Source organism: Mustela erminea, chromosome 1, assembly GCF_009829155.1.
Source record: "Mustela erminea isolate mMusErm1 chromosome 1, mMusErm1.Pri, whole genome shotgun sequence".
Lineage (NCBI taxonomy): Eukaryota > Metazoa > Chordata > Mammalia > Carnivora > Mustelidae > Mustela > Mustela erminea.
In genome coordinates this window covers 135,309,900-135,331,115 of record NC_045614.1, presented here as the reverse complement: position 1 = coordinate 135,331,115, position 21,216 = coordinate 135,309,900, and the positions used below count along the sequence as shown (strand labels likewise).

At 35.2% G+C, this 21,216-nt stretch overlaps 1 protein-coding gene and 1 pseudogene across 8 annotated transcripts in view; both read right to left on the bottom strand.

Moving 5' to 3' along the window:
* IFT80 (intraflagellar transport 80) overlaps nt 1-21,216 on the bottom strand; it is a 108,077-nt gene that overhangs the window by 28,315 nt on the left and 58,546 nt on the right. For all 8 annotated transcript variants that reach the window (XM_032342780.1, XM_032342771.1, XM_032342760.1 and 5 more), the window contains 3 exons: nt 11,748-11,866; nt 7,098-7,172; nt 4,284-4,447 (listed from right to left, as the gene is read on the bottom strand). In XM_032342780.1, coding sequence (XP_032198671.1) covers nt 4,284-4,447; nt 7,098-7,172; nt 11,748-11,866 — 358 coding nt within the window. The remainder of the gene's footprint in view (nt 1-4,283; nt 4,448-7,097; nt 7,173-11,747; nt 11,867-21,216) is intronic.
* Nucleotides 12,721-13,956, bottom strand: LOC116590687 (annotated as a pseudogene).

The window sequence follows — 21,216 nt, the reverse complement described above, 5'->3', positions numbered from 1 at the left end:
GACAAACTACAACATCCATTCATAATAAGCTCTCAATGAAGTAAGTTTAGAAGGAAAATAACTCAACATAATAAAGGCCACATAGGAAAAAAATACTGGCTAACATTACTTATTTTAGAGAGAGAGAGTACGCTGAGTGTGGAGCGGGGCAGAGGGAGTGAGAGAGAATCTCAAGCAGACTTCGTGCTGAGCACGGAGCCTGAGGCAGGGCTCAATCTGACAACCCTGAGATCATGACCTGAGCTGAAATCAAGAGTCAGACGCTTAAGCAATGGAGCCACAGGAGCCCCAAAACCAGAAGCTTTTTTTTTTTTTTTTAAATTTTCGGCATAACAGTATTCATTATTTTTTTACCACACCCAGTGCTCCATGCAATCCGTGCCCTCTATAATACCCGCCACCTGGTACCCCAAGCTCTCACCCACCCGTCAATTCCAACCAGTCAGATTGTTTTTGAGAGTCCATAGTCTCTCATGGTTCACCTCCCCTTCCAACTTCCCCCAACTCCCTTTTCCTCTCTAACTCCCCATGTCCTCCATGCTATTTGTTGTACTCCACAAATAAGTGAAACCATATGATAATTGACTCTCTCTGCTTGACTTATTTCACTCAGCATAATCTCTTCCAGTCCCGTCCATGTTGCTACAAAAGTTGGGTATTCATCCTTTCTGATAGAGGCATAATACTCCATAATGTATATGGACCACATCTTCCTTATCCATTCGTCCGTTGAAGGGCATCTTGGTTCTTTCCACAGTTTGGCAACCATGGCCATTCTGCTATAAACATTGGGGTACAGATGGCCCTTCTTTTCATTACATCTGTATCTTTGGGGTAAATACCCGGGAGTACAATGGCAGGGTCATAGGGAAGCTCTATTTTTAATTTCTTGAGGAATCTCCACACTGTTCTCCAAAGTGGCTGCACCAACTTGCATTCCCACCAACAGTGGAAGAGGGTTCCCCTTTGTCCACATCCCGTCCAACACATGCTGTTTCCTGTCTTGTTAATTTTGGCCATTCTAACTGGTGTAAGGTGATATCTCAATGTGGTTTTAATTTGAATCTCCCTGATGGCTAGGGATGATGAACATTTTTTCATGTGTCTGATAGCCACTTGTATGTCTTCACTGGAGAAGTCTCTGTTCATATCTTCTGCCCATTTTTTGATATGCTTGTCTGTTTTGTGTGTGTTGAGTTTGAGGAGTTCATTATAGATCCTGGATATAAACCTTTTGTCTGTATTGTCATTTGCAAATATCTTCTCCCATTCCGTGGGTTGCCTCTTTGTTTTTTTGAGAAGCTTTTTTAAAGATAAAAGCATTCCATCCTTTTGCTGATTGCACATATTATAAAGAGATGGAGGTATAGGGATAGATTTGTCTACTTCTTTCTATACCTAACTGTAAGTGGCCACGAACTATGGGAGGCTTGGATCTGTATTTAGTGTTAATATGTAGCAAACACTGGTAGAAAGAACCAAGGAGCTGCCAGCCTGAAAGAGCTGCTTCTAAACATAAGAAACTGCTCTCTAACTTCTCTCCCCATACCCAGATATTTGTTCCAAATAGCCACCCACACTAATATCATAGCGTATCTGTGCAAGTGTTTAAGGAGAAGGAAGCCCAAAGCACTAGTACCTCTATACTTAATTGGTCACCCAAAGTGGTAGAATACTGTACTCAGTGCAAGAATCCTACTTATAAAGGAGCTCCCAAATTAGGAAGGCACCATTGGTTTCATATGGAATGGTCCCCCCACTTGAAGGAACATTTCATAGGTTAATGATTCTATGCACTTCAATTTATTTTCTACTGTTAGCATATACCTCTATTTAGCCATCAATGAATACTAGTTTCTTTTAAAAGGAACATATGAAAAATATGTTCCTGCTCATTTTATATCAGTTGACAACAATAATTTTATTCAGGTATTTTTGAGTTTCTGTTTACAGTAAAACAGAATTGCACGATCATCTTCAACAATCAAAATTAAAGTAAAACATAATTTATTGGCAGATAAACCCTTCTTTCTGAAAATGTAGATAATTCTTTCTAGCTCTAAAATTCTATGAATTATCAAAGAATTAACAAATAACGTTTCAGATGTGAATTAAATATAGAAAAATTCAGAATAAGGTATATTTAGTAGGAAACATACACTTTATTATATAGCCTCTATCTGAAATCTGTGGTGTTGAACAAGAGAAGTAAAGACAACTAACTCATGATGATCACTAGGATTTTTTTTTTTTTATAAACATATATTTTTATCCCCAGGGGTACAGGTCTGTGAATCACCAGGTTTACACACTTCACAGCACTCACCAAAGCACATACCCTCCCCAATGTCCATAATCCCACCCCCTTCTCCCAAACCCCCTCCCCCCAGCAACCCTCAGTTTGTTTTGTGAGATTAAGAGTTACTTATGGTTTGTCTCCCTCCCAATTCCATCTTGTTTCATTTATTCTTCTCCTACCCACTTAAGCCCCCATGTTGCATCACCACTTCCTCATATCAGGGAGATCACTAGGATTTTTAAATTTAAGTTTACTGAAGACAAAACTCTGTCTTCCAAATTATTATTATCAACAATTACTTAGCCATCTTAAATGCGTCTGCTAACCAGATAGTATCTTATTTGATTCTCTTTTTTAGCCAGAAAGGAAGTCCTTCAGAAAACAAAGCAATCACCAAATGTCCTCTGTCAGAGAAGGTCTAAGGCATGAAGAGATAAAAGATCTATTTAGGAGGATTATATTTCTACCAGCATGAGACATGATGTTACCTGAAAATACTGAAAATTAAACAGCGGGACAGTAGCTCCTGAATTAGGTCTTTCATAGCATGGACTAACAAAATTACCCTTCAGGTCAGTTCTTTTTTCTTTTAATAACACATCACAGTGACAAACAAATGTTTAGCAATATGTATCAATAGGGAAAAATAATTATTTAATATTTTTCCACTAAGATTTAGGGATAACTCACTCTCTCTCTTATCTCATTGGCTCTACTTCCTCTCACCCATCTCTAAATATTGATGCGCTCAGGCTTTGGTCCTTTTCTCTGCCTATATTCATTTCCTAGGCGATTTCATTCAGTGCCATGGCAGCATCTGTACACCAGTGACTCTCAGTTTATATTTCTAGTCCCCAACTCTCTCCTGAGATCTGGCCTTGTCTATCTTATTGTTTACTCTCCATTCCTGCTTGAATGTTCAAGAAGCATTTAAACTTACTGTGACCAAAATAGAACTCCGTATGTGGACTTCCTCTAACCTTCCTCCTTCCCCGTCTTCTATCTTATTCATCCAGGATAAAAATGTAGAATACTATGCTTTCTTCTTCTTTCTGTCTCTTTCATGCCAATATCCTTACCACGGCCAAATTTTTACATGATCTTTCTCTCTGTCCTCTCCTCCCACACTCTACCTTGACCTAGGACTTCTGGCAGTTCCTTTTACATGCCAGTTATTCCCATCTCAGAACCCTTGCACTTACTTGTCCTATAGTCATTCCCTGTCCTGTCCCACCTCCAACATACTCTATTATACCCTCTTCCTGCATTTTCTCCACAACACATATCATTAGCTGACAACCCATTACATACTTGTATGTTCATTTGTGTGTCTTATTCACTGTTGTATCCTCAACTTCTAGAAAAATACCTGGTATGTGGCAAGTACTCGATATTGGATGGTGTTGCTGTGATATAGCAATGCCCCAATAAAATGGTGTCTCTGTATGATGGAATTCCAAAACACCTTACATACTTATATCAATTTACAAATATGTAGTCTTTATTTTTATATGAAAATCTTAAATTATTCATAACTGTCTTCTAATTCAGTAATTTAAAATAAATTTAAAAATATTTCTAAAAATATAAGTATATATAAGTAAAATACACAGTACAATGAAGCACAGTATTTACTATGATACCTAATGAAGAAAAAGGGAACATTTTAAAAAAATCACTAAATTTAAAAATTAACAAACATTTCTAGGACTCACAAATTTGAACTCAATCTCTCTACGAACAGCTACTAAATATATAAGGATTTATTCCTTACCAATAAGCTTTGATGTCGTCACAATGTCTATCAATCAATTGGGTATAATATGACTCTAGTTCTTTAATTAATTCACACTTAGGACGAATTAGGAAGCTCATAATTCTTTCATATAAAGTTAACATATTAGTAGATGAGAAAATAAAAGCTAATTTGAGGAAATTTTACACTGTTAACAAATTTCATGGAAAATTATAAAAATGCACTTACTTTTTTCATCAGCTTTGTCTTTTATTGCAATGGTATCATTACTCAGAGACACAGTCTGTGCATTCAGAATATCTGTTCTCATTCCAGGAAATTTTGGAGAAGAAATGAAGCGGCCTTCATAAGAATATAAATAGATACCACCACCATCTACAAGAAGAAAATGTCTAAAAAAAAAGAATAAAAATACATTCTCAAATAGAAGCTTACTATATTTTCATTTTTATACAGGAGAAAAAGTTTATTCTTTGGAAAAATCTAATTTTTTTTCCTTTGAAAATTTATGGCATTGTAAAAAACAATTCAAACAATAAAGCAAAAGCAAAAGATCTCTAGCAATCCTCTCTCTACAGAGGTAATTTAGGACAAAGTATAGATATATTATAATTTTATTTTATTAACTCATTCCTGATGGACATTTATTTCAAATTATTCATTGTTTTAAAGAATGACTATAAACATTGTTTTAAAGAATATCTATACACATTTTAAAGAATGTATATACATATCTCTGTATGTCTATCTTACTTATTTCCTTAGTATAACTTCTAGAAATATAATAATTGGCTCAAAGGGCATATACTTATAAATTTTTATTATGTATTTTTAAATTGCCCTTTAAAAGGTTTTAATAATTTACACTCATATTACTGCCATACTGAAATGCCTGATTCCTCGACACTGAACGCAGTATTACTTTTTAAAATCTTATGTTCAAAACTGTAAAACCCTTGATTCAGAACTATTTCTTGATTTAGAAATTGCTAAGTGTTCTTTCTTGCCTTGGAAATGAATACATACATTTTAATTAAATTAATACTTGAGTACTGGTATGTAGTTTAATTGAAGGGTTTGGCCCTTACACATTAATGTATGAAAACAATATTTGCTAATGTTGACAAAGTGACACATCATATTAGTATATATTTTTTCTTTGTTTCAATACTAAAAACTTTTTCTCTCCTGAACAAGACATTGTGTAAGCTTTTAACATTCTTGTGAGTAACACTGTGTTTCCAAGGGTAAACATTTCTAAATGTAGAAATAGGACAAACATTAGGCAGTAAGTAAATTATTCTTTAATTGCCTAATCAGTTATGCCATTAACATATGCCTTTACTAAGAGCATACTCAATACACTAATAAGTAATGTATAAATAAAATTTATTTGGCACTGTTCAAGTAAAAAGAATTTCAGAAATATGGTTTTTTAGATAGCTGACATCTTATCTTTTAAGTGGAAAAGATGTCTTTGTTTTAAAAATGTATGGTATTACAAGATAATATATTTCAATTTCACTAAATAAATGAGACAAAATTTGACACAATTTTTCAACTCTCAAGGTCATCAATGTGATGATTATCTTCTTCAGTAACTGTTTAACTGACAGCTTTGGTACTCATGAGACTCTCTCGGTGCATCAGAATAATTAAGCTATTCAGCGATACAGTTCTGTGCTTTTTGTTTTCTCTAGGCTGCCTTACCAGGCAGTCACTTTTCTTCTTATCCTTGTGCCAGCCTCTCACAGCCCACCAGCATTCCTCTTCTGGTTTGCTATTTATAAAAGCTGGGGGTTAGAAAACCTGGTAACAACACTATTAAGAGATTGCCTAGGTGTGAGTAAAGGAATGAGGAATAAAATATATGGTTTTAGTGCAAAGATTTCATGGGTAGCTATTTTAGGCAATTGCTGATTCTATTTTCAAACTTTATTTCTGGTTTTGTTGGGTTGTAGCTTCCTAAGACTGACCTTTGATTCAATCGGATATCACTGTACTCGATAGACTGATTGATGATAGTTTTCATGGAAAAGTGTGGGTTCTTGAGGAATAGCTATTCCCAATTTACTCCAGTTTGTTGGCCTGGAGTTTCATGGTCCTGCATACACCAAAGGTGTGGGTAAAGAATATTATTTTTCAAACTTCAGATCACATTCATGTAGTGATTCATAAAATCAATGTGTTTCAAATATTTAAAACCAAAAGTAAGAACTGAACATTATAAAAAATAAGGATCCTGAGGTCAAAACGACCTTATAGTAATTCCCCCATTTCTTTCATTCTTTATTTTTTTTAAAGATTTTATTTATTTATTTGAGAAAGAGAGAGAAGGGGACATAAGAGGGGGAAGGGACAAAAGGAGAGGGAAAAGCAGACTCCCCACTGAGTGCAGAGCTCAACTTGGGGCTTGGTCCCTGAGATCATGACGTAAGCTGAAGTCAGAAGTTTAACCAAGTGCTCGCTTCGGCAGCACATATACTAAAAGAAGTTTAACCAACTGAGCCACCCAGGCACCCCAACTCACCCGTTTCCCTCTCATTCTCTCACATCACTACTTTGATATTTACTTGTAATAAATTTAGTCTCATCATTCTTAATAAATTAATTCCTTTTATATTTCTCAATTTAAATTTTTAGTATAGTAAATGATGAGATATATAACCTATATATAACCTCCAAGAACTTTTTTAAGAATGTAAAGAGGGGTGCTTGGGTGGCTCGGCCAGTTAAACATCCGAATCTGGATCTCAGCTCAGGTCTTGATCTAAGGCTCATGAGTTCAAGCTCCATACTGGGCTCTACACTTAAAAAAAAAAAAAAAAAAAAAAAAAAAAGGGTAGAGAAATTCTCAGACCAACAAGTTTCAGAACCACTGACCTAATAGCTTATTCTCACTTTTCCTTTAAAATAAATAAAAACAGATTGATCCCAAATGACTAATATACCATTCTGTAAGTGCATGCTTTAAAGAGTACTTTACTGCAATCTGAAATATTTTAACCCCATATTCAAGAGCCAAACATGATAAACAAATACCTTTCTGCCTGCAGAATTAAACTAACAGTTCCTTCTTTAAGATCAAATATAAGTGGCGTATTCCAGTTCTTCGTACTAAAAGATAAATAAAATGGATATTTATTAACTTTTTAAAAAACCAAATACTCTTTAATAAATAGATAAGTATTCACTTTAAAAAGTATTATCAGTTTCACCATAACTGTATATATTTCTATTATAGGACTAGGCACATTGTTCTGAAATCATTCACTTACATGGCTGTCTGTATCCCTGACTAGAAATCAAACTCCGGGTAAGCAATAAGTATTCAATAGTAAATGTTCAACAAATGTTTATTCTAGATATCACAATATGTGAATTGAGGAATCCTAAGTACATATTCTGTCATTTATTAGCTCTGTGATTTGGGCAAGTCATCTTACGTTTCTCATCTGATAAAGTAATAGTATGGCTCCGGGAAGAAAGGACACATTTTTGGCTAGCCAGATCAGGATTAGCGATCTGGTTGCACCACCTGTCGGCTATATGATCTTAATCAGCTTAATCTTCTAAGAATCAGTTTCCTTATTTGTAAAATTAAGATAATGGCAACTCACCTAAAGTGCCTAGCTAACTGCCTTTTATATAGTAGATCTTGAACAAACAGAAACTATAATAACAATAATGAATATGAGCATTTTTCCTGCAGGTCTCCCAATGTTACTGTTGGTCCAAATGAATTTTTCTGTGAAGCATTCTGTAAACTAAAATACTGTACAAATGTAAGTTATGACCATGCTTCTTGAATGAATGGATAAATAAATGAACAAATAACTCCTCTGGTTTCTACAGTGTAATATGATTCAAGGATAGGTAAGAGGGAGAGAACATTTACAAACTGAAAACCCACCCCAAGTCATCAAAATTTCACAGTTTAAAATGTTTTATTACTCTTATATATTCTGAATTCCTCTCAATTATTTTCATGAAACCAATTCTTTAAATCAGATTAAACCTCATATTCAGATCCAGAAAGTGTGGGAAGGGGAAGGCTGCAGTAAGTGGGCACACTGATGGGAAATTAATACTGGCTAATGCCAGTAAGTAAATGCATTTCAATAAGTAAATGCATGCACAAAGCAAAACAATGAATAAACTACAAATAATTAGTAAGCCTGGTGTTCACAGGTATGATAAAGATATGTGCTTTGTACTTTAGAAAAGATATCATAGCATGTTTCATTTATGTAGTCATTAGAATTAACCTTCTGTCTTTGATAATAGTGACTGTGAGGTTTGTTGTTTTTTTTAAGATTTTATTTATTTATTTGACAGAAAGGTAGAGAGCACAAGAAAGCAGAGTGGCAGGCAGAGGGAGATGCAGACTCTGCATTGAGCAGGAAGCCCGATACAGGGCTCCATCCCAGGGTCCTGGGATAATGACCTGAGCTGAAGGCAGCTGCTTAACTGACTGAGCCACCCAGGTGCCTGATTGTGAAGTTTTTTAAATGTCCCCCTGCAAAATATCTGGTATTTATGACAACTGGGATATATATGTCTGCCCTAAGCCACACTGATGAATAGAGCAATTTTCTAAAAATTTGAATTCTAAATTCTAAAAAATTATTTGAAAAATCAAATGAAAATTTAACATAGAACTCTTATGTATTATTTACTTTTTCTGGAACTTCTTTTCATATAAAACACTATATTGCTTACATGCTTGTTTTAAAAATTATATTTTTAGCGGCGCCTGGGTGGCTCAGTGTGTTAAACCACTGCCTTCGGCTCAGGTCATGATCTCAGGGTCCTGGGATCGAGTCCCACATCGGGCTCTCCGCTCAGCAGGGAGCCTGCTTCCCTTCCTCTCTCTCTGCCTGCCTCTCTGCCTACTTGTGATCTCTCTCTGTCAAATAAATAAATAAAATCTTTAAAAAAATTAAAAAAATAAAAATTATATTTTTATTAATAAAAAGGGGTAACAGTTATCAAGAACTGGTGGTCAAACCCCAGCTCTTCCTTTAGTAAGGAAGTTTAGTAATTTGACCTAGGGTAAGTTACTTAAATACTCTGTATATCCTTTAGTTTCTTCATCCTGTAAAACGGAAATAATAATAATACTCAACACCCGGGGTAAATTAGACCATGACCATAAAGACAGTATAATAGTGCTCAATAAACAATAGTTGTTATTTAAAATACTAGTAGGTGTTCTGAAGCCCCTGGCTGGCTCAGTCAGTAGAGGATATGATTCTTGATCTCAGAGTTTGAGGCTGAACCCCACATTGGGTTTAGAGTTTACTTAAAAACAAAATCTTTAATATATAAATAAATAAAATAAAAATGCTAGTAGGTTTTTTAATTTAATGAAATGTATTTTGGTGATGACAGGTCTCAGCACTACCTCATTCCCACTACCTGGTATTTCACTTTAATAAATAATTTTGTACCTTAGTAAATGTCTTGACAAGAGAGGGAAGGCATGTCTAAGTCAGAAAAGAAGAAAAGCAGTCTTATATTTTGCCACATATTAACTAATATATGAAAAGTAGAGTGACAAAAAAAATTAAATCATAACTGCCAAACTTTTCTTCAGTATTTTAAAAAGCAGTTTTTCTAATACAAGTAACACATGATACTAATCCTATGGATTCAAACATTACATCATTGCCACTAAAACTAGCAGAATAAACCCATCATTTGGGATGGTTAAGAGCCCTACCTTTCTTCAAACAAACCCTCAATTGAAGAGATCTTCTCTATTTTTCCTCAACTCCATGAAAATTAATTATTCAAATGACTATGTGCACTAAGTGATTGTGAAATTTCTTCATATTCTATAATCTCTCCCCTATATAGCAACTACTTAACTTGGTATCTTTCTTGACTTTCCCGAGTCTTATTGTTGCTCCTTCTCATTCATATGAGAAAAAATTTTCTTATATTAAATTATATTAGCTTAAGTTATATTATAACTTAAATTGAGCCACCTATTTCTTTATCCCCTCTCTTCTCTGCTTCTTCCATTTCATTCTTGACTGCTGTCCTAAGTTGCAGATTCTGATTAGTAGCAGATTTACATATAGTGAGTGAGAGGTTTTTTTTTTTTTTTAATTTTTTTTTAAAAGATTTTATGTATTTGTCAGAGAGAGAGAGAGGAACACAAGCAGGCAGAGCAGCAGGCAGAGGCAAAGAGAGAAGCAGGCTCACCACTGAGCAAGGAGCCCGATGTGGGACTCGATCCCAGGACCCTGGGATCATGACCCAAGCCGAGGACAGCAGCTTAACCAACTGAGCCACCCAGGTGTCCCGAGTGAGAGTTTTTAATATATAGTTGTAGTAAGTATTGCTGTTAATCATATTGGATACCTTTGTGTTGTGTACTACTGGGCTTAGGAATCCAAGATACCACTATACTTTGTTTTTTGATTCATTTATTCATCCAAGAATTTTTTTTTATTAAGTACCTATACATGGTGAACACAGTATAGTGCTGGACACTGGGTGTACAGTTGTGAATAAGACACATGTAGTCCTTATCTTCAATTTTATATTCAATGATTAAACTATAATCACATGATGTTATAAGCACAGAATGTAAAAAACAATCCTTAACTATTCACAACTCAGGAAGTTAACATAGTGGTGACTTGAGTTTCCTGGATAGTTGAGAAGTCAGCTGGGGGCATGCTTAGAGCCAGCTTCTACCAACTGGTATATTTTCAGGAATTCTGAAAGCCAACTGTTTAACAGAGCTATTATTTAAAATTAAATTATATAAACTTATCATTAAGCAAATTATATTCAAAACAAAGATAAGTGCTCCAAACCTATTACTTCCAGATGATCTTACTACATTTTACTATTATCTATGCACTTGAGATTATTTACATCTGTTGTTTCTATACGGTGGCAATTCTATATAATAGCTCGCTACTGTGCATCTCTTTTCAATTCTGCTTTCAGTGACATCATACTGGTATCCTGAAATCAGCCTTGGTAGAAGTATTTACATTACAGAAACAGGCAAACACTGAAAAATCAGGTTTGTTTGTTTCCGGAAAGCTAGTTCAACATTCATCAGCACATACTAAGTTAGATTTTGAAAATACCAAGTATATTTGTTTTAAGCACAAGTTTCTTGGGTGTACTGAAATTATTCCCTGCTTTCTAAAAAGCAGATTGAATATATTTTCCTTGATCATCTCTGGCAACTCTGTATCTTCAGTATGAACATCCATGATTACCCTAGGCTAGAACACTAAGCCTGAATACCTCCTTGTGTCTCTATTGAACATCTTTTAGCCTGTTGTCAGGCTGCTAGCTGTTCCCTCTCTTCCAGTGGCTAGGTGGGTCCTTTTCCCAATGCTTATCAGCTGTTCCTCCGAACTTTGAAATCAAGTTATACTAAATTCCTTAGGACTGTGAGTAAAGAAAGAGTAAACACTCTCAGAGAAAGTATTTTCTATTATAAAAATGATTATTAATCTCTGATGCACAACTTTATTAGATTTATTTTCATTGGTTATAGCTCATTTTAAAATCACTTCTTGATTGGGAGTAAGTTAGGATAAGCGAGGTTTTAAGAAAATTAAATTTAGAACCAAACCACGTTGATAGGAAAGGCTGAAAATAAATTTCCTCATCACAGACAAAACTCTGAAGTTTTAAGAAATGCAAGATGCTTACGAGAACACATAACACTGAAGAGACGTTGAAACAACTAAGTGTGCGTAGTTCAAAGATGCTTTAATGACTCTATCACGGAATTCCAGTAAATCCACTGCATCATTAAGAACATTGCGAACCTAAACAAGGAAAAATGAAATACCAACAAACAACATTAAAATACATCAGCATTTTAATTACGTAAGTTAGCAAGATTTTGAAGCATAAAATTCAATGCACTCTAGATTACCTAATCATATAAAAGAGTTCAGTAGGAACTAGCCATAAGACAACATACTTGGTTTATATAAAAGTCAACTAACAAAAGAAAGACATTAAAAAAACTTCTTAGAAATGTAGATTTCTAACCTGAAAGCCAATCTGAATGTCAATGTAGCAATGGAGAAATAAGGTGAAAAATGCTGTAACACTGAGATATAGTAAATAATATATATGGCATATAGGAGTTGGGAAGAGACTATATGATTCCTATCCAAACAGTAAGAATGTCTCTTTTTAGGGCTAGGTCTTACTTTAAAATTTAAGTTCTTATAAAAAGCGATATAATAATTTTAAAAAATCAAAATGGAGTGGTTGGTATTAGTAAAGCTGCACAGCTGCACAGTGAAGAAGTCAAGCTGCACAGAGGGGCACAAGTATTTCCATATGTTAAAACATAGACATAATATATAAGGAAGCTAAGTACCAACAAACAAATAAAAATTTTACTTATGATAGTCAAACCATTATAAAAGTAACAGAATAAAGTTCGCAAGGATTTTAACCCTTGGCAGTATCTACTTACAACCCTGAAGTTGATAAAGTATCTGCAACAAATTAAGAAAAACATTGAGCAAGCTAAATTTATCTAATCTCTTGTCAATACCAGAATGGGTCGGACATTGTAGTAAAAGGTGGAAGTAGAGAAAAACAGATTAATTGTACCTAGAAGTTAGAATTTTTAAAAATTTCCCTCAAAATGTTATCATCTTTCTAAATAAAATGTGACAACTATAGAAAGGGTATGGAAAAAAGTTAAAAAGATAAAGCCAAACTTCTTTTAAGTACTTCTTCAAAGCACTTATACCTATAAGGCATATTATATTTTTATTATCTGCTCTTTAACTCCCATCCCCAGAAAACTACCACCATGATAGATAACAAAATTACATATACATATATTCCTTGACCAGCAATCTTACTTCTAGAATTCTATTGCAAAGACAAATAAGCAAAATCATGAAATAACACACACATGAAATGCTGTAACTATCTATAGCTCTATTGGTAATAGCAAAAGACTGGAAACAGTCCAAATGTCTATCAGTAAGGGATAGACTGAATAAACTATGGCATACTCGCAAAGTGGAATACTACACAGCTCCAAAAAGAAAGAAGATCTATAGAGCGATCTCCAGGATATAGTGTAAGGTGAAAAATGCAAGATGCAAAACAATGTGTACAGTATAAAACCTTTCATCTAATGAAGGGAAGGATATTAAGATATATGGATTTTTTTTTTCTTAAATGAATACTTTAAATCAGTATATAAACAATTAGGTAAGCTTATGGAGAAGCTGACCAAGATACCTACACTGGGAGATACAAGTATCTAAATTTCCAATATTTTATTTTTTTACATACTATTTATTCAAGTTGTTTATTGTATAAATTTTCATGTGCCACATTAGAAGTCCTTTATTGTAAAGACCATTCTTTTGTCTGATGACAAACAGCAGCCATACTGTTAGTGATTATTCTGGACCTCCATGTTGGATAAATTCAATTTCTTCTTGAGATACAAGCTTCTTTCTGTATTTCTGAGGTAATATTTTCATTATTTCTGCAGTGTCTGGTGGACCCTGATGCATGCAAATCTGGTGATTTACTCCCTTTAGAATGCTTGAAATTGAAGAAGAGTGAAATGGTAGTCCTGCTGATCTGAAACTTCTGATACACTGGGTTTACGATTGTCTCTTCTGTCAGAGTACCATATTAATGGAGTATGTAGCTTGACTACTGGAATGACCCTGCCAGCAGATGCCATCTTGCTGTCCATCATCACCTTGCGATGGGGCAGCTTCTGGGGTGCTTGCTAGGCACAGAAATAATAGGAGCTGAGGAGTTGGGGATGGGCCCTACCTGTGATATATGGATTTGTTTATGTTACAGAAACAAAGCAAGAAACCCAAAACACTACTCATAACATATTAATTGATGCTGTTATTTTAAACTGTATTTTGGGATATAGTTTAATATATATGTGTATGTGTGTGTGTGTGTGTGTGTGTATATATATATATATATATATATATATATGGTAAGATAGGCCAAAGATGGGACCATTTGAGCATTAAATAATGGTTCTCTAAAATATTAAAATCTGCAAGTTTATAATGACAACATCATCATCAACAACAACATTCATGGGGAAATCAACTCATTATTTGAAAATTGGTAAATACAGAAAATAACTTCGTATCTATTTCACCTCAGAGTAACCAAATGGTTGAAAAGGCAGTGTCTCACGGAAGAACTTTAGCTAATAAATGTGTTAGGAATGGTAGAATTACAAGATAACCATTTTGCAAATCCCAGTGAAATATGGTTCTAGACAAGTATTATCAATGGCTGCTAAAAATATTAAAGTAAAAGCCTAAAGAACTCTTCAGACTTTTTTTAATGATTGATGAACCAAGACTCACAATACCTGAACATATTAACCATAGCATCACTAAAAGAGAGCTAAGGTGACATATGTTGTCTCTTGATGTGATGCAACAGGAAGTCCACAGCATTGATTACGAAGTGTTCTTTATCCTTATCAAGGCTCTAAATCTAATAACCAGTTTACAGGAAATACAGGGGTTAGATGAACACGTTAAGTGGAATCACACCATAGGAAAGCAAACGGGAAAAAGTGAAGAATTCAGCAGAACAAACCACCTGGCTTCTTAAGCAAATAAGAAAGAGAAGAAATTGTTTCAGATTTAAAAAGACTGAAGACACAAATCAACTAAATGCAAAGTGAGACTTTGTTTCCTGACATTAACAAATCAACCATATAAAGTATGTATTCAGAAAATAACTGGAGAAGTGGGACCTGTTATCATAGAAAGATATATTGAGTAAACAACTAGAGAAATGTGAAATGCTACTATGGTTATGATAAAATAAATAGTTTAATCTTTTGGACACTTTTAAAAAGTCTTACTACAAAACAGCAATGTTGGACTACATTAAAGAAAAAGACACTGATATGTTTGCTTCACTCTTCAGTGAGTAGGGGAAATGACTGCAAAAGGGGGAGTACTCTGATCATAGGTGCTTCAAAGGATTGGTGTTGTTCAGGGAAGAAGAAATTATTGTGGCCTGAAATCAGCAATGAAGGATAAGGAAGACATCCACTCAATCTCTAGACCCAGTAATACCTGGCATAAAGGGGAAAAACTCTTCTACTTGAGAAGTCTGTAGAAGAAACACTGCTCTCAGGAATCAGCCAATTTTGACTTGAAACAAAAATATGAAGAGGGCTTTCAGTAAAAAGGCTGAGTTGTGTCTGCAAAGCCATGGATGCATACTGCAGGTTGTATACTACACAACCCCAGGGCTAAGAGAATGGGTCGCCTAGAACCAAGCAGGCCACGACTGCAGGAGGCATCTCTGCAAGTCTCTCTTTATTTAAATCCAAGGCTTTTTGAGGTCTTTCATGAAGGGGAGAAGACAACTACCTTGCAGATCCCCATGCTCTGATTTTAAAGAGACCTAAATCAGGCCTAAATCAGGTTCAAGTACTTTTAGTTCCATTAGCTAGCAGAGCCACTCTCCTCCCTGCCTTTTCCACTCTGCTTCTGGACCAGGAGTCCAGCAGGTCAGAGACTTCACTCCACACTCTCCATTTTTGTTCCATTTCTGTTGCACAGAGATGTTTACCTTGTTTTTGAGTCCAGAAAAGTCTTTTTATTTTTATTTTATTTTTTAAGATTTTATTTATTTATTTGCCAGAGAGAGAGAGAGAAAGAGCGAGCACAAGCAGGGGGAAAGGCAGGCAGAGGTAGAGGGAAAAGCAGGCTCCCCACCAAGCAAGGAGCCCAATGAGGGACTTGATCCCAGGGCCCTAGGATCATGACCTGAGTCAAAAGTAGAGGCTTAACTGACTGAGCCACCCAGGTGTCCTGAGATAAATCTATTTAAAAATACATGTATTTCATATATTATTAATCTCTTTGGAGTCACAGGTAAGTCCCTCTCCCTAGTGTGAACTTAATGATACCATCTTAACCAGAAATCTACAAACTTTTTTAAAAGCCCATAATACCATCCTCTCTTAAAAACATTTTAAAGCTAATGGAATGGAATGAAAGTTTTTAAAGGAAGTTATATGGTAGTTTCTTTATAGCAACATGATACACAGTGAAACAAACTAGGTGTTAATACCAGTTTGGGGAATTTCAATATTTAACAGTACAATTGTATAAGCCTATGCCATTATTCAACTACAAATAGGTTTCTTAAAATTCATATTTGCCTAAAGCATCCAATGGGGGGGACTTGCTTTTTTGTGAATCTAGAACACTAGAATTAAAAAAGGAATAAAACATGTCAGCCATAATAACAAAACACCCTGACAATTGTGGTTATAATTTCAAAACTATGTTAAATCTCACATCAGAAATGTACTGTGCTGAATATTTATTTTCTTTGAAGATTTAAAGATTTATTTACTTACTTATTTTTATTTTTAAAGATTTATTTACTCAGTTTATTTACTTATTGGGGGGGAGGGGCAGAGAGAGAGGGAGAGATTTTTTTAAATGCACCCATTTACTCTGTTCAATTTAGGGCATTTCCAAGATTAGCCTCTTGATATTTGTATCACCTAATACTTCTACCTGACCACAATATTTAGACTACTCAGACTGACATAAACCCAAAAATTCTGTTTCTACATTTCCAGAATATTCATTTAATCCTATACATAGATATAATCATAGCAATACTTACCATTTATTTTTGTTTTACATATATCATTTCATTTAATCCTCAAAATCACTCTATTATTAATTCTTATCTTTACAAAAGATAGAGTGACTAAAACGCAATCTTGAATTATGCCAGCTATGAAAAGCCAAAATTGTGCCCCTTGCTAAACTGAGAGGAGCAGGAGAGAAAAAAAGGGTAAAGAGGAGACCTGGGAAATGCTTCATCTCCTTCACCAGTACTCTCTCCCTTCTAGGCATTTCTTCCTAACAAAAACATCAGCTATTTCTTTCAGAAAGCATCATCCACTAAGATTCAGCCTGAAGGCAAAGGACAGAGGAAGAAAACTTCTCACTCCAGGTTACCATACACAGAAAAGCTGAGGTCCAGGGAGACAGGTAAAAATGAAGCCTATTGCCAGGTAGCAACTGCCAGGTCCAGCTCTATATTTAACAATTTGGACTCAACATGATCCCTGGTTTCTGTATTAATAAAAAACAAACCAACCAACAGTCTACTAAGTTTCTAAGGAAATTGTGAAACTCCAAACCAGGCAAACACACACAAAAATATGTGATTGTTTAGTCCCTATGACAATCCATGCCCCCACCCCTTACAACGAAACTAAGTGCTGCTTAATGTACAGTCCCCAGAAAGGGAATGCTCCCAAGTGGGAGATCTTCCCAGAAAAGCTCACCAGGATTGCCAAATTAACCAAGCAGCTAACTCTACTGCAAAGAAAAAGAGTTCTCAGTATATTCCTGGCCAGCTAGATTTTAGCTATGGACCTGGTAATAACAATGTGTTGTTTTCCCTCTCCTCTTTTCCAAATTGTTTTCAACACAGTCATCCTGTTTTCCCATCACTGCAGGTTAGCAATATTGGGGCGGGGGGTGGGTAGTGGAGAGGAAGAAGAATAAATAAAATTCACATTTAGTTATAGTTTTCCAGACCAGAGATTTAGAACTGGATGGAATAAGTGGATGAATCTAAGCTATTTTCTTTTAGGGCGGGATGGGCTTGGTTTCAACTGCATACAGAATAGCTGCATTAGTTACATAAATGGGCTGGTGAAGTGGCTCTCAGTGCTCTCCACCTTCTGTTATTCACGTTCATGGATATGTCTCTCCACTTGTGTGTGGATTGGATCTAGCAGTCTGCTTTCAGTGAACAGAATATGGTAAAAATGATGAGGTGTCACTTCTTAGTTCAGGGCATAAAAAACTGTGACTCTGTGACTTAAGTCTTGCTTATACTCACTCTGGCCCTTTTCACTTGCTTGCTCTGATAAAGCAAGCTGCCAAATTTTCAGCTGCCCTTTGGAAAGCCAACATATAAGGAACTGAAAGTGGCCTTCAGTCAACAAGAAACTGAATCCTTCAGTTCAACAGATCATCATAAACAGAATTCTGCCAACAACCATGTCAGTGAGCCTAGAAGCAAATCCTCCCTTAGTGGAGCCTTCAGATGTGACTAAAGCCCTAGCCAACACCTTGATTGTAGCCTTATGAAAGATTCTAAGCCAGAAAACCTCTCTAAACCATGCCTGGATTCCTGACCCACAGAAACTGAGAAATAACAAATGTTGTTATTTTAAGCCATTAAGTTTTAGGGTGATTTATTATGCAACAAAAAAAAAAGATAACTAGTACAGTATGGTAGTAAACAGCCAAAGGATAAACCATAGTGGAAATGTGTTGGTTTTTGTCTCCCCTGAATCAAATGCTCGTCTCTGGTAAACATACCCTGGTTCTCCTTTGGGGACCATTCTCTCCATTATTCTCAGTAACCAAGAGGTTTAGATGAGGTTGACTCATCCTCCCCGACAAACTAAATACACTCAACTTAATCTTGACACATGAGACCTGATGCTGAGACTTCTGTTGGAATCACTGTGGAGAGTAAAGCACTCTTCTTGTTGGACTTGAAATTGAAAGAGGTTAGCCTGGAACTATCAAGGCCATAAATGAGGGAGAGGTTTTGTAAAAATAAAGCCAATATAGAGAAAAGGAAAGTCAAGAAAGGGAAAATGACTCTCTGTCAAATAAATAAATAAAAATCTTTAAAAAAAAAAAAAAAGAAAGGGAAAATGATGAAATCTTGTTGACATTTAAGCCTCTGAATCTAACAATGCCTTGTCTACTTCTCGACTTCATGTGAAGAAATAATCTTCTTTCTTCACTATTTACCTTAACTCAATTTGACATGAATTTATGGGGGAAAAAAAGAGAGAGATTTTTCAACATATTAATCTAGGAGGTTCTGTGAGAACAGGGACCAAATTTATTTTCATTACAACTTCATTTCCCATTGCCTACCCCAAGGGCTGGCAAGTAGGGATCACTCCATAAATATCTGTTGAATGTGTGAATGAAGGTATTCTAAGAAAAACACTGAATAGGCCTAACTTAGCAAAAGTGTAACGCAAATGTTTTATAATCACTGAAAGAGTAAAATAAAACACCTTAAAAAAAATTAAAATAGTGCTCTAGTTCTAAAACTTTGAAAGATTATTTAGAAACATTATTTTAAGTATAAAGGGAATTTGGATTAGAAAAGTCATTTTAGCACCTCCACTGTTCACTTTATCTCGTGTAAAAATCTTCTAATCTCTAGGACGACTCCTTTTTATTATGTAAGAAAAACTCCTCTTTCTAGATATATTCTCATCTTGGGACATTTTTGAAAATAGGGTTAAAATTTATTTTAGCACTACTATATTAGCTAGCTCCCCATGCACTATATGAATAAAATAATCAAGTCCCCAAATTAACTGATTAGAACACCCAATGCGGGGCACCTGGGAGATTCAGTTGGTTAAGTGTCTGCATTTAGCTCAGGTCGTGGGGTTCTGGATTTGAGCCCTGCATCAGGCTCCCTGTTCAGCAGGTAGTCTGCTTCTCCCTCTCCTTTTGCCCTTCTCCCTGGCTTGTGCTCTCTCATGCACTCTCTCTCTCTCAAATTAATACATAAAATCTTATTAAAAAAAAAACTCACAATGCATTCTTTGTCACAGATACAATACTATAAATAATGTTTTGATTTCCAGGTTAATTAACAGCAATATCTATTTATACATAACATCATCTAGATCCAAAAACTAATTTACAGGAAATAGAGAAGATAGAGGAGTATGTCAAACGACACCATAGTGATACAATTACTAAAGTCCAGATTGTGGGAAACTCTGTTGAACAAACCAATTTGGTTTCTTCAACAAATAAAATGCAGGAGGTAAAAACAGAGATTGAAGGGGAATCTATAAATTAAGAGACTTAAAGACATGTCAACCAATTACAACTTGTAAACCACTTTGGATCTTCACTCAAACAAACTAACTTTAAAAAATGTGACAGGTAGGAAATGACTGAAAATTTGAACACTTCCTGGATGTTTGATAATATTAAAGAATTATTATTTTTAAGGTACAATAATGGTATTTTGGTTATGTTAAAGAGTCCCGGGGCACCTGGGTGGCTCAGTGGGTTCAAGCCTCTGCCTTCGGATTGGGTCATGATCCCAAAGTCCTGGGATTGAGCCCAGCATTGGGCTCTCTGCTCAGCAGGGAGCCTGCTTCCTTCCTCTCTCTCTCTGCCTGCCTCTCTGCCTTCTTGTGATCTCGGTCTGTCAAATAAAAAAATAAAATATAAAAAAAAAAAAGAGTCCTTACCTTTTAGTTGTATACTGAAAATTTTACAGATAAAATATATCTGAATTGGTTTCAAAATAATGGGGAAGGAGGAAGATATGGACGTAGATGGGGCAGGCTTGATCATGGGTTGATGGTTGTTAGGGCTGGGTGATGAGTACCTGGAGACTCATTACACTGTTCTATCTACTTCTGTGTAGGTATTAAATTCTCCATAATAAAAAGTTTAAAAATTTAAAGATAAGTGAACAGAACAAAGAAAAACTACAATGTAGAGCTAACTATTATTAATCTAGTGATATTATTCAAATTTAAAAATCTGGATACTTAAGCTAAAGAATATTTGAGTAGACCTAGAAATTACAAGACATATGTTTCCAAATAATTACAATACTCTGGATTCTCAAGATGAAGACAGAGGCAACAGTTACAGATAGGAGGAAGAAGACTTAGAAGGTACAGGTTCACCTTTCTCTGGCAGAGGGTTTGCCACTGGCACATAGTCCTTGGCCCCTTCCTCCTACCTTTTGCCAACCAACTTTTAAAATATTTGTTGAGCATTTATCATACGTAACACACTGGGCTTGAATGAAACACAGTGCTGTGCCTTTAAGAAGCTTATAATTGCATTGATAACTCCTCCCACTGGACTTTTCCACCTACCTCCCATTGCCACATTCTAACCTTCCTGTTTTATTTTACTCCAAAAGTACTTATTTTTCTCTCCCTAATTCCCAGTAAAAACTTCTTACCATTTTCCCACTTCAGCTTGCCTAAGTAATTCTTAAAAGGAAAAAAATTTTTTTTAAAAATCAGATTAAATAAGCTTCTACAATAATAAATAAATAAAATAATATAACC